Source organism: Parasteatoda tepidariorum, chromosome 5 (genome assembly GCF_982258835.1).
Source record: "Parasteatoda tepidariorum strain Cologne lab strain chromosome 5, Ptep-v5.0, whole genome shotgun sequence".
Lineage (NCBI taxonomy): Eukaryota > Metazoa > Arthropoda > Arachnida > Araneae > Theridiidae > Parasteatoda > Parasteatoda tepidariorum.
The window spans coordinates 2,066,979-2,083,663 of NC_141759.1; the positions used below are offsets into that span (position 1 = coordinate 2,066,979).

The 16,685-nt window shown below is 37.1% G+C and overlaps 1 protein-coding gene and 1 pseudogene across 1 annotated transcript; one reads left to right on the plus strand and one right to left on the minus strand.

Moving 5' to 3' along the window:
* The first annotated feature begins 1,109 nt into the window (after positions 1 to 1,109).
* LOC147808482 (uncharacterized) lies at positions 1,110 to 2,057 on the plus strand. The gene has a single exon (XM_087165067.1). It carries the CDS (start codon positions 1,110 to 1,112, stop codon positions 2,055 to 2,057), a length of 948 nt encoding a protein of 315 aa, XP_087021193.1.
* Positions 2,058 to 2,065: 8 nt separating this feature from the next.
* On the minus strand, positions 2,066 to 3,185 carry LOC147808483 (ribonucleoside-diphosphate reductase subunit M2 pseudogene; annotated as a pseudogene).
* Between the last annotated feature and the right edge of the window lie 13,500 nt (positions 3,186 to 16,685).

A 16,685-nucleotide genomic window follows, 5' to 3' on the forward strand; every position in this document is an offset into this window, starting at 1 on the left:
ATTTTTCAATAATACATACTTAAAACAACAATTTTCAAGAAAATAAAATTGTAAAACATTAAAAAAGAGTTCAAAAAAATTGTCAAATATTAAAAAAAGAATTCTTAAAAAAATAAATAATTCAGTCTTTTGAATAATAGGGTTAATATTCCACAGTATTAAATAATGCTAAAGTTTTAATTATAGCATAAGTTTTTTCAATTACCAATCAATTACATTTTTTCCAAAAAAAAAAAAAAAAAAAAAAAAAAAAAAAAAAAAAAAAAAAAAAAAAAAAAAATTTTTTTTTTTTTTTTTTTTTTTTTTTTTTTTTTTTTTTTTTTTTTTTTTTCAATTACTGTTGTATGGGTCATAAAACAGTGATGTCCACTCTTCAATCTTTTCATAATTTTCTCCGGCACAATCCCACACAATCTCGGAGCGTGAAAAGGATCTAGTCCGTATGAAATTGTCAATTCTTCGCAGCAATATCTTACCAAATGGGTTTAAAGTAATATTGGCCCGTTTTAAAACCAATTTGACCACTGGTTCTTTTTCATCAATATGAATTTGTTCGCGTTCTTTATTTAATAAACGAAAAGTAAGGTTACAATATGAACCAGAAGGAATTATTTGATATACTTTCACCCCCGGAATTAATGAATATAACCAACCTCTGGCATCTCGTGGTATTTTGATCTCGATATCAGTAGACACTATTTCCTTGCTCTTTTCCCCAAGGGTGTAATTACCATTAGGAAAAATCTGTACGACATTTTCAAAAACTTTTGGCTCCGTCCCAAAGAATGGTTCTTTCACTTTGTATAGTATTATGCGTCGATCTTTTTCCATCATAATAAGATTAGGTGGAAATGTTGAAACGTCCAATACCGTTGTATGCAGCAAGGTTATATTTTCCAAGTCGTGGGAGCTCCAAAAAATTCTGATGAGCTGAGTTGCACAAGACCTGGCACTCGGTTTTAACCTACAACGTTAAAAAAAAAAAAAAAAAAAAAAAAAAAAAAAAAAAAAAAAAAAAAAAAAATTTTTTTTTTTTTTTTTTTTTTTTTTTTTTTTTTTTTTTTTTTTTTTTTATACAAGCAAGTATCAAAGCTTACAAATTGTTCTAAATGTATTATAACGATTGTAAACATTTTACGCTTGAAACAGACGGCGTGGAGGTTGTTGAAAATGTATTAACGGTTCAAGAGGTAACGCAACTCCAAGAGAAAATGTGGATTTGCTTACAAAATAAAACAAAATACTTGGATAAACCCATTGTCAAAAACGATATATCGACTTACAAATCTCTATTTGATCTCTATCCAAAACACGGTATGTTGTTTCAGCACTGGGACTTTGGACACAATCCTTTATCCTGGTACGTTCGTCAAAACCAAAATGTCTTTAATCAATTTAGTCGTATTTGGTGTACAAACCAATTACTCACAAGCTTTGATGGAATCAGTATTTCCTTACCTTGTGAATATACGATGCGTGGTTGGACGCAGTACAAGGAATGGTTTCACACTGATCAAAACTTTCAACGAAATAATTTTGAATGTGTTCAAGGACTCGTGAATCTTTTTCCAGTTTACGAAGGTGACGCCACCTTGAGAATTCTCAGAAAAAGTCATTTATTGCACAAGGAATTTCAAAAAACGTTTAAAATTACACATTCATCAGATTTTTGTCGGTTGACACAAGATGAAAAACAATTTTACTTGGATCGTCTAGACAGTCCATCGGATATCTGCGTAAAGGCTCCCGCTGGCTCCCTCGTGTTGTGGGATAGTCGAACCATTCACCAAGGTATGGAACCACAACGTAATCGTAAACTACCAAACATCAGATGCGCTCTGTACATTTGTATGACACCTGCAAGACTGGCAAGTCAAACTCAAATTCAGAAAAGGATCAAATATTTCGAAGAACGACGAACCTGTAATCATTGGCCTCACAAGACTAAGGTTTTTAGCAAGCATCCTAGAACGTATGGTAATCCCCTTCCAAAAGTTGAAAATGATGACGACTTGGAAATTACAAATTTAATGAAACAGCTTGTTGGTTATGTTTAAGAGTATTAAAAAAAAAAAAAAAAACAAAAAAAAAAAAAAAAAAAAAAAAAAAAAAAAAAAATTTTTTTTTTTTTTTTTTTTTTTTTTTTTTTTTTTTTTTTTTTTAAATCTAAAAAATATTGGATAACATGTTGCTCTTAAAAATCCTCTTCCAAAGAAAACTCGTGACTCTTTGAGAGCACTCCACACTTTTGATACTCTCCCACCCGCTTTTCAAAAAAATTGGTCTTTCCCTCCAAACTGATATTTTCCATAAAATCAAATGGATTTTCCTTTTTGTAAAACTTGTCACATCCCAAGTCCACCATCAAACGATCTGCTACAAACTCAATGTATTGATTCATCAATGTGCAATTCATCCCAATGAGGCTGACTGGTAGAGCTTCTGTTAAAAACTTTTGCTCGATGGACACTGCATCTGTTATGATTTGCAAAATTTCCTCTTGTGTGGGTTTCTCTTGCAAATACTTGTTGAACAAGAGGCACGCAAAATCACAGTGCAATCCCTCGTCTCGACTGATGAGCTCGTTGCTAAAGGATAAACCAGGTAAAAGACCACGCTTTTTTATCCAAAAGATGGCTGCAAAGGACCCGGAGAAAAAAATTCCCTCCACGGCCGCAAATGCTACCAGACGATGGGCAAAGGAGGGATGCCGTATCCAGTTTAATGCCCAATCGGCTTTTGCTTTCACGCAGGGCATTTTTTCAATGGCGTGAAATAATGTATTTTTTTCTTTGGGATCCCGAACGAGTGTCTCAATCAATTCGCTGTACATTTCTGAATGAATATTTTCCATGGCAATTTGAAATCCGTAAAAACATCTGGCTTCCGTGATTTGTACTTCTGTCGCAAAGCGCTCCACCAAATTTTCCACGACGATACCATCGCTTGCCGCAAAAAAAGCCAACACATGTGAGAGGAAATGACGCTCATCAGGTTTTAAATTATCCCAATCTGCTAAATCTTTGGATAAATCCACCTCTCCTACTGTCCAAAAAGAGGCTTGAGCTTTTTTGTACATGTCCCAAATGTCTGGGTATTCTATCGGGAATGTCACGAAGCGATCCGGATTGGGTTCCAGTAGCGGTTCTACATACAAGAAAGGTTTGCGTGACTTTGGGACTAGTTTTAAAAGATTAGAAACAAAATCTTTATGTTTTCTAATGACTTCCGTTGCCACTGAAATGTTGAATTCGTTAAAATTTTCAGTATTCCAAAAATCCACGTCTCGATATTGATAGAAATTTGGATCCAAATCCTTCAGCACATCCAACTTTTTGCGCTCAGCCTCTTGAAAAAAATTGTTGTAGGTTTCGAGTGTATCGTATCGCTCCAATTCAAACTTGCGCCCTCTTTTTCTCATTCTTTTGTATCCCGCTTCAACAGCTTTCGGTGATCCAGCAATGGATGAACCATAATCCAAAATGAGTACGTGATCTACACCCAAATGCTTCAAGCGCTTCCTGTAATATCTTTCCAAAGGTCTCCAATCCAATAGACCGTCTGAAAATTGAATACAAGATAGCAAGGGACACCTGGAAGTGATGATGGTCCAGTTGGATGCGCAGGTTTTTTGCAGAGTGGATACCTTTGCCTGCAGTCGAGCAGCAAAATTTTCCAAGACCAAGTAATTGCGTAACGTGTCATTGTTTGAGTCGTGAAAGAAATCTGGGTCAGTCTCTATCATGTCGACACAATCATCTATGTAACCATCAACCGTTGGATAAGAAAAAATTTTCATAACGGTAGTTTTGCCGATACCTACAAAGGAGGCTTGAATCTCTACAAGTATTTTGACCATGTCCGTCAGCAGTAATAATTTGATTCAAGCAAGAAGCCACATTTTAAATAATCAAAAAAAAAAAAAAAAAAAAAAAAAAAAAAAAAAAAAAAAAAAAAATTTTTTTTTTTTTTTTTTTTTTTTTTTTTTTTTTTTTTTTTTTTTTTTTTTTTTTTTTTTCAATTGAAGAAATAACTGTACTAAAATTTTTCTTGTCTTCTTGGAGCATTTGTTTCGTTGATTATTCTTGTTTTCCATTATTACCATATCTAAGGCTATTACCATATCTAAGGCTTATTGCGTGTTCGGATGGAATTTCAAAATAACAGCTATCGTTATTGCGATCTCCACTCATCTGTATAAACTCGAGTTCAGCTAATAAGTCACCTTTGGATATTTGTACCTTCTCCTTATCTGAATAATTAACTAAAACCACTAAAAGCCGACTATGACTGTCTAAAGGCCGAACATACTTGCTTGATTCATTAAAAATGTCAGCTAACACACGTACTGTTTGATCCAACCATAATTCTGGACTTGGACGAGGTATCACAAAACTAAATCTTGGTAAGAATTCCACATTTTCTTTTATGATTACGTATTTTGATTGTAAAGGTTCAAGTACTATATCCTCTGAACAAAACAGCTGATGTTCGATTGCAACACGTGATTCTGTTACTAGATTCATCATGATATTTGAGCTATGATTCTTGATGATATTTGAAAGTGTGAAGCTTCAAGCAACTCGCAGCAACTTAAGTAGTCACAAAAAAAAAAAAAAAAAAAAAAAAAAAAAAAAAAAAAAAAAAAAAAATTTTTTTTTTTTTTTTTTTTTTTTTTTTTTTTTTTTTTCATACATTGTTACTGCTCAATAATTTCATCAATTGCTCTCGTCCAACTTGTTGCCAATTTTCCTCACAAGACGCATAGACTTGACCCAACTCATTTAAAATTTCTGTCGTTACTTTTCTAACGTCGGTAAAATATTCCGCATTTCTATGTAAAAATGTTTCGGCCCACACTTTGACTCGATGTGTTTGCATCGCAATTTCATCGTTGAGCATGAGGCTCTGCAATTCCCGAGTGTACAGTTGCAACAATGCCAAAAAAACGACGCAGCCTGAATCCGTTCCACCCAAACTACTTAGTTCGGGTTTGTTATCCAACCATTTATACATTTCGCGTACAGATCGAGCGTGTGAGCGATAGTCGCGACGCATGCTATTTGGATGTATCATTGCCAACAAGTAAGTTTTCAAATCTTTTGATTCAAGTCCGTCAAACCCGTCTACTGCCAATAAACGATACATGTCACGGTTGCCCACGTCATGACTTGTTGTATTTTGACTTAACCACTGTTTGAACAATACGCACCAATCCGCTTCATCAGAGGGCAAGAGCTTTAAATTTTTTCTCTTTACGCCTTTTGAGAGTATCGACACCAATTCTTCGCGAACCAGTCCATCGTGAAAATCTTCCAAATCATTGTCAAGATGTAACCATTTAGCGACTTGCTTCAACACATCCCATCGATGTTTTCGAATCGTTTGCCGTCCCAGGAAACAGTGACGCGCCACTTCTTGGTGCAACAACCTCTTCAAAACGTTATGAGAGGAGCCAGTCTCGAAAAGTTTCTGGTGAAACTGTTTTAAATGGTTTGTGCTCTGGCCAAATTTTGTTGATAATCCAGGTTGGCGCAACAACCGTTTGTGTGTCATAGGTTTTTTGAAAGAGCTTTTGAACGATTCTGGATGAGACATCTTGGGCAATGCGTCCGAAATGATTCAATTCTCTTTGAACAAAAATATCTGCGTATTCCACTCGAACACAAAGTCTGGTAAATTGTTTAATAAACCACACCAATGGTTTGTTTCGTAAAGACAAATGGCGTTGCAAGTCTTGTTCAACGTTAAAGTTTTTGGTTGTCTTCATCAAAATGACGTATTTGCAAGCATCGGGAGACACGTCAGCTCTTGTATTTACTAGTTTTGCATTATGCCATTGATCAAATGATGTTTCCATGAAAAAAGACAATGATGCAGCGTAGTGGTAGAAGGTTTACTGTAGATCAAATCAATGACATTCGAAAAAGAGTAAAAACCTTGAGACACGTTGATGAAATGGCTCTATTGGTGTATTTGTTGCTCGAAACTAAACTAAAAATGAACGATTTGCTGACGTGGTTCAACACGGATAAAACTAAACGTATGGAATTTTTGAAAATGCATCCAGAGTGTATGGCCGACTATGCTCGTGCACCCAGACTCTTTCCTAAAACACACCAAGGGTACTTGAAGCAATGGAGTAGAAAATGTCTCGAGTGGTACGGTGTTCAAAGGGCAACGTTTGAAATGTTGAAACGTTCAATATCGTTCTATACTGCAAGCTGATGAGTTGTCAGAGCTTTAGAAAATTTTCATGCGTTTAAAGTATCAAGACTCACCGCCTGCCTTTAACAGACAACTAAAAAAAAAAAAAAAAAAAAAAAAAAAAAAAAAAAAAAAAAATTTTTTTTTTTTTTTTTTTTTTTTTTTTTTTTTTTTTTTTTTTTTTTTTTACAAGGTTATTGACGTTTAAGCTAAAGTTGCAAATTCTAAATTTGTGTGAAAAGATGACAACATGGATTTATAAACATTTTTTTATTTTTTTCACAAGCGTAATACAAAATTATTTTCATAATAATAATAATAATATATATTAAATGCGAGCATACTACAAAAATAAACACTCACATTCGATGTGGGATCGGTTCCATTCCCAAATGCAAAAATTTTGAAATGCCTTTCGTCACGGCAATCCACCTGTGACATTCTGCCCTCGAGCAATATACACACCTGCTCGAGTCTATGGTGGCATCTGGTTTCAATACCACCGCTTTTAGTTCCCTGGCTGGATGATAGGGGGGTAGCCTCGCCAATACTTCACCCCATTTTGATTTGGTGATGGCGTCCGTGTGGATCAAAAAACGGACCCGCATGTCGTAGAGTTTCTCCAACAGATGCTGAGGGTGCATGGGTCCATCCATGACGTCATATACGTAACCGTTGGTCAGGGTGTGTCCGTCTTTTCGAATGCACAGCACGGCAAAGGTCTGTGAATGCCGCCCTGTATAATGAGTCTTTCGCCTACGTTCGTAGCCGTCTCGACGATAGTTATGACTCGTCTCCTCGAAGGCTGGCGGGGGAGAGTGAGAACGCACGTCGTTGATGGTGCTGGGCTTGGCAGGTGGGGCAGACGTTTTGACAGTCTTTGAGGCCTTAGAGTCCACTGGTGTCTGGCTCGAGGTGCTGGACTTGGCAGGTGGGGCAGACGTTTTGACAGTCCTCGGGTCCACGGGTGTCTGGCTCGAAGTGCTGGACTTGGCAGGTGGGGCAGACGTTTTGACAGTCCTCGAGGCTTTAGAGTCCACGGGTGTCTGGCTCGAGGTGTTAGAGTCTACGGGTGGAACAGAGATGAGACAGGTGGGAAGCCTGGACCTGGAGATGGGTGATTTCAATCTTTTGGGTGGATTGGAGAGGCGAGGTGGAGAGGTGGAGATTCGCTTCTCTCGGGATCGATAGTCAGAGGCCGAGACCAAGGGTATTCTGGCAGGATGAGCACGAGAGGGGGCCACTTGGACGATGGAGCGTGGAGTGGGTTTCAGTGTGTTGGCAGGTGGTGAGGCCACAGGCATGGGTGGCGACATGGGTTCAAAGAGCTGAGGCTCAGGTGAGGGAGGCAACGGAGAAATCAGCTTCATCTGGCCAATATCCATAGAAGTGGGTGTCGGAGGTGATGGAGGAGGCGCCGACTGGAAATTCAATTCGGTCAAATCGTCTTCGTCAGAGGAGGAAGACGACGAGGAAGACGACGAGTCAAAGTCCGAAGAGTCAGCCATGGTTAGAAGAGCAGAGAGAACTGGCAAAGGCAAAGCACTGGCTCTGAATGATCTGAAGGCTCAGAAGGCTCTACCTTATATACTGCTCAGGCAGGGAAAAAAAAAAAAAAAAAAAAAAAAAAAAAATTTTTTTTTTTTTTTTTTTTTTTTTTTTTTTTTTTTTTTTTTTTAAGCGTTGGACATTTAAGTCGAGCATCGAGTCGATACTCTCAGCGATCTCGACTTAATCGATCTCGACTTAATCGATCTCGACTTAAATATCCAACATTTTTTTTTTTTTTTTTTTTTTTTTTTTTTTTTTTTTTTTTTCCTAATTCAGAAAATATGAAATTTTTTTTTTTTTTTTTTTTTTTTTTTTTTTTTTTTTTTTTTTCCTACGTTGTTGTGTAACACGTAGCTCGTCTAAAGTGTTGAGAGGTTTTTTAATTTTTTCATCATTCAACTTTGCAAGTTGTGAGAGCTTCAAAAAATTCAGATTCTAAAATTTCTGTTACATTACTCCAAACGAAATAAAGCAAAGATGAATCTTCCGAGGTACAGCACGTTGTATAGCAATTTTCATGGTTATACGGAAGCCAAAAATGAAGGAGATTTGATTGTGTTAAATTTTGCAGATGCGAAATTTGATCCTTGGTCCGTGTTGCATTTGTATCGATACGATACCATCTGTAGAAATACAACAAAACCTTTTGCTCAAGCACTCAAAGTGTTTTTCAATACAGAAGATCCCATCACTGTCGTGTGCCAAAATAATACTTGGAGCGCTCTCTTGGGTAATTCCAAGACCATTATGCCTATGCCCGAGGAATCTGCTACATTTCAAATGTATGCCACCCCTTACTTTGTAAGCGATCCCGCTCTTGTCGCCGAATACATGCGAGGAATATCTCATCAAGCGTCAGATATTATATTTTCTTACAAAAACTGCGTTGTCTATTTGGATAAGGAGGATTTACCGTATCCCGGTGGAAACTATTTTGGAAATTGCAGACCGTGTACAAATGCCATGTATCGCATTTGCATTTTGAGTAAGGAACCATCCCAACACGTATTGTCAGTTGCTGAAGAATGGCGCAGCAAACAGAATCTGGGTATTGAAACTCGATTGTATTTGACCAAAGATAAAATTACAGATGCAAAATTGATTCCCTTTCAAGTTGTTGAAAGACCTTATTTACCAGAAGAGAGGGCTGTCGGAACCGGGGCGATACAAAAACGCTTGTCCATAAACAGGCCCCACCTTATCATACAAGACATTTTAAATTCGTATCACCGTAATCATGTCGTCACTCTCCAAGGAAAACCTTCAGATGACGTTTTGCAGCGATTGGGCGTTATTGTGGAATGGCCATTTCGCATTACGTATGAAGGAACGCGAGCCCATTCACAGGAACCCAACGAATTTGTGGCGTTATCTGTAAATGGTCAATTGCCTAAACGTATTTTGTACGTCCGATATCCATATGACGTGTATACAGAATTTCATGAAGTTCCCACCACCGCGTGGACACCCATTTATTATGTCCCGACATTTTTAAAATTACCACCCAATACAGAAAAAGTGAGCGTAGACTCGACGGTGCTGGGATACGCGTACAATGGAGGATTTTTCTGTTTTAGCTTCCCGATTTTGGAGGGACGCCCTGCGTTAGAATCGCAACGAGGCATTCAATACATTTTTCAAACTGCGACACTCACGGATGAATTTCAAGTGATGGAATCGTTTCGATTTGATCACGTACACGCAGTCAACAAAGGTATTCAAAAGGGTGTAGCGTATCCATCGTGGTGCCTCACAAAATCCGACAATGTACTTCCTTCCAAAGTTCAAATGCCAAAGTTGGTGATGGAGTGGTTGAATTTGTTTCGGCACAGCAAAAGCAATTTTGTCGATGTCAAAATGGTTCCAATGGCGTTAACATTAGTTCAGCACAAAGTTTGCTTTCAAACAAAAATTACAACCCCTCATAAAAAGGAGGGTTACGTGTACATGTTGAGTGATGACGACATTGAGCTGCAGATGGGTCAAAACGAGACAAATTACATCAACAGTAATCGTGTATCTAGAGGAGATGAAAAGACTTTGGAGGAACAGAGTACATGTGTGATAAGTTGATTTTCAAGTCGAGCGAGTTTCAAGAAATTCTAAAGTTGAGGTCTTGACGAAATTCTAAAGTTGTGAGTTTAGAGAAATTCTAAAGTTGCGATCTGAGGGCTTGAAGAAATTGTGACGATTCTGAGATTATCAAGACTCAACGCGTGGCTTTAACAAACAACGTTAAAAAAAAAAAAAAAAAAAAAAAAAAAAAAAAAAAAAATTTTTTTTTTTTTTTTTTTTTTTTTTACAATGTTAATTTCTTATTTTTCAACAGACGATGAGGTGCAACAATTAGATGGGTATGATTCCTGGTTCCTTTCAGCAAAAAATCCACAGCCACCCAATTCAAATGAGGGTTGATTAGCAAAACCAAAAAGTATAACAATTCCAATCGAGTCACTTCATAGAGCATTGTATTTTCTCTCGCCCAGGTTTTGGCCAAGTCTTCAATGATTGTGACAATTTCATCCCTTCGTGAACATTGAATGGCCATTTCCCCATTAAATCGAATGTCTAATTTGACAAAAAGAGGTTGATTAATTAAAAAATACAAGTATCCGCAATCATTTTTGTTTTTCAAAAGATGTTCGATATACGTCTTGGCCATTTGCTGTACCGTAGGACATTTGACCAGCTCTAGTGTTATTCTTTTGGTAAATGGTTGCATTGTTTTACATGTTGGGATTTCTTTCTCAATGTCCATCCTGTGTCGTTTGCGCATGAGCTGAATCAATTGATCGTTTGGTAAATCCAATTGTCTCAGCTGTGGAATCATATCGCTCTTGTCTTTTTATAAATTTTCCACGCTATCCACAACACTATAAGCGCTGTCGTGATTCCCGCTGCCCAATAGAGTAACGGTACCAAATAAGCCACCCAATTCCAAGCCCCCAACGTTAAACCTTGAGCATAATGGGCCAACGCTTCTCCAATCGTGGGTCGACGGCATTCCATTTCTTGACCAGGCAAACAATTATAAAATTGACAATCGCATAATTTACAGCACGACTTTTCCTTGTCTTCGTCGAAATTTAAACAAGGATCACCTTGCACGGTTTGCGAGCAGAATGAAAGCTCATCCACTGGATCCGGTTGACAACAACTGAGGTCTTTCACTTTACACACAGAGTTTTCGGATTTTAAAAAACAACCCGAATTGGATTGAATGTAATCGTTGATGGCCGACACGCCAACACCCACCACAGTGGCAGCAGTGACCGCCACCAAACCTTTTTTGGTAAACACTTTGGAAATGACGCGACGCAGTGAATCATTCTTACTCACAAAAGATCGTAAGTGCTTTACATTTTTTACCGTCCCCCTAAACCCTTTGAAGCTTTTTCCTATTTTGGGGCGCTTAAACACCCATTTTTTCCAAGCGGCCATTGCTTGATTTTCAAAGTAAACAAAGTAAGGAAATGGAATCAACTGCTTGCCTTTTGAGTGGAGGAAATACCTTTTGCACTGGACGTAAGAACAGTCACTTGAACAACCTCTTGTGTGCCAAACATTTGAAAGAATATTACGGACTCGAAATATATGCGCATTGCATAGAAAAGCCTACTTCTTATAATTTTACGGGTTGGGTTTTGAAGCCATGCGATGGAATCATTTTTAAACGAAACGAAGTCATTATCCCCGTGCAAAGTTTCATCGATAAAACGTATCGAAATAAAAATGATGCAAATACGCCAGCGCTGACTAATAAGGAAAAAACGTATTCCATGAATCACGTATTGGACAAATTTATGCGAAGAGCAACTGACAAGACTCAAGTCGTTAAAGGTGATCGGAAAACATTCGAAATGCTTCGAAATTTATCCGAAGTATCTAAAAACGTAAACCTTAACCCTAACACAGCTTGTGAACTGGATCCAGTCAACATTGGTTATATCCGATCGAAAATGACAGTATCGGAAACGTTTATTGAAAATCATGCCAACAAGGAGCATATGAATGGAATTGTATTAACCACGGATAAACGAATGAGTCTCATGGAAGCACAAGATTTGTCTCTATGCCTTAAATACTTTCTCAGTAGATTTGAAACCTCCCAACACATTGTACAGGATTTAAATTCAAAAACGTTGGAGGTGGACAATACAAGCTACAGTTGTGCGTATATTGAAGGTATTGGTGTTGTGGCCAGCAATGATGTTGAGTGTAGTGCCCCGCTCGTCATTTTCGGATCTTCCAGAGGAGTTCACGAAGTAGGGGCAGCATCCGACTTGGGATTCTATGCGGAAAATGTTATCGTGTATCCCAAAGAAGTTGTAAACCAAAAAGTCTCGAAAAATATGATTAATCAACAAAATGCATTGCGTAGAACAATAATTGCTGGACGTGCCTATTAAATACATACTTGAGAAAAAAAAAAAAAAAAAAAAAAAAAAAAAAAAAAAAATTTTTTTTTTTTTTTTTTTTTTTTTTTTTTTTTTTTTTTTTTTTTTTTTTAATATGTACGTTTAGCAATAGGCAGTTTTTTTAGTTGAAATCAATAACTTCTTCTTCCACGACAACGCACTCAGGTTTCTCCATTTTCATCATTTTGCACGAGTACACATCAATTATCCCGTCGTCATCATCGTTGTCCAAAGCTCTTTTCTGAGAAGCATCTTGTGGTACGTCAGGCTTAGGTTCCCAAAAAACGTCTCCCAAAAATACTTTCGATTCTTTTAAATTAGATTCTGGAAAGGCAATCATTTTCAACACGTTGCCACCTAGACGAACACATTCATCCTGGCTTTCCTTTAACGTATAAAAATATCGGATATTAAATTCCAATTTGAGAATAGCGATAAATGTTCCCTCAAACATTTGCGATATTTGAGTATCAAATCGATTCAGAACCCTACGCCCATCATAGATGGCTGTTTTCACGATACAACTATGAAAGTTGTTTAATTTTAAATGTGCGCCTTTACTAATCATTTCTTCTCTGGCATCATTGCAGTACTTGCAAAACATGCTGCATGCACCAAAATTTAATTTGCTCGTGTCTGAAAACTTTACATTTTCCACATCGCTGTTCATCGCTGCACTCAATACGTTCAAAATGGGACACTCTTTTAAATTAATGGCGAAATACTTGCTGTCACTGCGTTTTGAATCCTTGTCATACGAACGATAGACTGAGCATTGTCCAACTAGAATCACTTTAACGGATTCGTTGTTCAAGTTTTGAACGCGAAATTGTTGGTTGTATGAAACTTTTGCAGGACCATAAAGAGATCTGGCATCGGTTTGTAATCTCTGGTAAAATGAGTCGTTTTCCAATACTTGCTTCCAGTCTTGTGTTGTGAGATTTAAGGCATCGCCTTCGGCAGCCAACTCCTTAATCTGTTCGGACAGGGTTTCATTTTTCAAAACTCGAGCGATGAGAGAACTGTAATCTTCCATGTCTTGATTTGGTTGGTTTTAGTTGTGAGTGAAAATTGTTTCGAGGCAACCGAGCTTTTAAACACAACATCGTAAAAAAAAAAAAAAAAAAAAAAAAAAAAAAAAAAAATTTTTTTTTTTTTTTTTTTTTTTTTTTTTTTTTTTTTTTTTTTTTACACTGTTGTAAACGTTTGAGCTTGAGTCAATATTGCATGAGGTTGAGAGTTAATACTCTCAACATACAGTCAATAAATTTTTTTAAAGTTGGGGCCTTCAACAAATTCTAAAGTGAGGGCTTCAAGAAATTCTACAGCTGCAAGTTGGAGGGCTCCAAGAAATTCTAAAAGCTGGAGGGCCTTGCGAGCTGGAGGGCTTCAAGAAATTCTGACGAGTCTGAGATCAACAATACTTGACGTTTGACTTTTACATACAACGAAAAAAAAAAAAAAAAAAAAAAAAAAAAAAAAAAAAAAAAAAAAATTTTTTTTTTTTTTTTTTTTTTTTTTTTTTTTTTTTCTCGAGCCAATATTGTCTAAGGTTGAGACCTTCGACAAATTCTAAGATTGACAGCTTCCAGAAATTCTAAAGTTGAGACCTTTGACAAATTCTAAAGTAGGTCAGGTAGCGGGTCTCGATAATCTCAACTCGTAAGAATTTATTTTTCATTTAAACAAACTCAATTTTTTTCTTCCAGGTCTTGATTTTTCCACGGGAGGAATTATCTTTTCAATCGTTGATCCTCCCCATTTTCTTTTATTCAATATACTATGTATTTGATCTTGTGTGTTTCCCGTCATACGATCAGTCCTCTCACGCAAGACACGACCATCCGATATAGAAACCTCGTAAATGTGGCCGTTTATCAATGCATCTTCTTCCAATGATTTGAACCGATGCTGAGGAATGTAAAAGTATCCATCGTTGTACATGACATCCAAAGAATGGTTTTCTTTTACTTTAAAAACATTATCGCTTTCCGTATCATGGATAATATAGCCGTCTGTATTGAAATCTGGTTCGGGTAACTCAAATGCTGAAAAATAATATTTTTGCGCGCGATACCCTTTAGGCAAAGAGATACTTGGCAAATACTCCAAAAAAATGTTTCTCTTGCACCAAGGTGCTACCAAATGTCCACGGACTTGATACACATCCAGCAAAATAATTGTGTGACCCAAGTTTTCTGCAGAAAATACAATTCCGTCATCAATTGTGATGCCCTTGCGGAGTTTTTGCAATCCACCTTCCCATTTTTCTACAATGCGATCCGAATAGCTATATACCATTCCAAACGTACCATCCCATTTATGAGCCACCAAATGGGTATCAGAGTAGATGAGATCAGGAATGCACGTCACTGGTTTTCGGGACATGTGTTCATCTAATGTGTAGGTCGGGTGTGGAAAACCGCGTAAATAATTATAGATTTTTTGATATTTTGTTAAACATGATAACAACTGCTCTCCGGGAATGGATTCAAGGGATTTTTTAAACACACCATACTCCCATTCAAATACTAACCGAAACATTCCATCGATTGCTTGAAACGTGTAAATTTGGGCACAATCATCCAATTTTAAAACACGTCGCGTTTCGATCCGAAACGGACATTGAAAATTGCCCACTGCATCCAGAAATGTCTTGTGATTCTCCATATTCCATTCTTCATATGGGATTTCTTTAGAATGTATCCATCTGAACCATAAACGATCGTGATAAACCATTTTTGTATTTAAAATTGTTTTGATTTCAAGAGCTCTGTCACGAAACCGAAAATGGGGTTTTATATAATAGACTGGGCGAGTCACGACAGAGCCAAGCCATTCAGACGCAATGTGATTTAAAATATAGTCGAGACTAGAACTGTTTTGAACGACCAATCGAAATTCGTATTCATGCATTGTATAATGCGTGGAATTGTTCTGAAAGATACAGCAGCCAATTCAATCGGTGCTGAATAACAAAATATATGCTTCCCAAGTACAAAATCAGAATGAATACTCCCCAATAAATATTTTTCCAAACGATATGAAGGATTGCTGGTATGGATACTGCTGGAACCGCAACGAGAACCAATACAATCTGGGCCAGTTGTTTTTCACTAGAACCAAATGATTCCTTTACACGATCTGCATCATCCGCGGCCAATATGTTTTCAATTCTCTGTGTTAGAGTAGTACTGGACATTTCTTGTTTCGTCTTTACCTTTTAACAAGGTTTAAAAAAAAAAAAAAAAAAAAAAAAAAAAAAAAAAAAAAAAAAAAAAAAAAATTTTTTTTTTTTTTTTTTTTTTTTTTTTTTTTTTTTTTTTTATCTGATTGTTGTCTGTTGCCTCACATTTCCAAATGGCGGTGGTTGCGTGCTGCGATTCATAAACATACGTATGCTCAGACCAAGACCTACAATCAATAATCCCATTATAATGAGTAGGGTCACCACCAACCAATTGTTTGTTGAAACTGGTGTTGTTGGTTTCACAGGAGGACCTCTTATGACGGGAGGGTTGTTTTGAGCTGGAGGGTTGTTTTGAGCTGGAGGGTTGTTTTGAGCTGGAGGGTTGTTTTGAACTGGAGGGTTGTTTTGAACTGGAGGGTTGTTTTGAGCTGGAAGTTGTGCATTTTTAATAAAAGGTATTGTATTATATTTTTTCTTGGGTACCCTTGGACTACTAGTATGTTGGACCTTTGTTAAATAATCGACATATCCTTTGTGTTTGCGATATAATCTCCCAATGATATTAACTTCATTCACTTGGGGATTGATACCTGTATTTATATAGGGTTTGTTGTCGAAAGATGGGACGATCACGTACCCATCGTTCGTTTCGGGATATCCCAATGGAAAAAGTGTTTGGATAGTAGGACCCGGTGTCGAGAAATCCTTAATATATTCGTTATTGTATTCATCTACAGGATATCCGATAGCGTCTCCAAATACTCGAGCATACGTTTGGTTTAAAATGACTTCCTTTCTGTCCAAAGACAACTCATCTGTTTTGATCCGGGGGTAAATTTCCTTGCCGTCGGACCGTTTCGCGTATCGGTCAATGTCTTTACCATTCATACGTGTGACATCACTATCTGTATTTGGATCTGTAATGTAAAACTCGTTCCCGTCTTTGTCTTTTGGAAATATAACTTTTCCATGTTTGGTAAGGGCATAAATGTAGTTGCCATTTTTCAATCTTGCAAACGACATAATGGTTGGGTAAAACTCATCTCCGTTCGCCTTTCGGGCGTACACCTCGTCACCTCTTTTGTTTGTTGCTATGTTGTCCATGTAATATTCATCGCCGTTGCTGTTTTTTGGATAAACGGGTTTACCGTTGTGACACAAAGGGTAAATTATAAGACGATTTATATCCATAATCCATTCATTGTCGACCACAAATTGACACCCTTTTCTATATTTTGGATAAAATGGAGCTCCTGTGCTCATTGTGGCGTATTCGGGACGTTTATTATCCCTAAAGACATACTGATCACCATTACGAA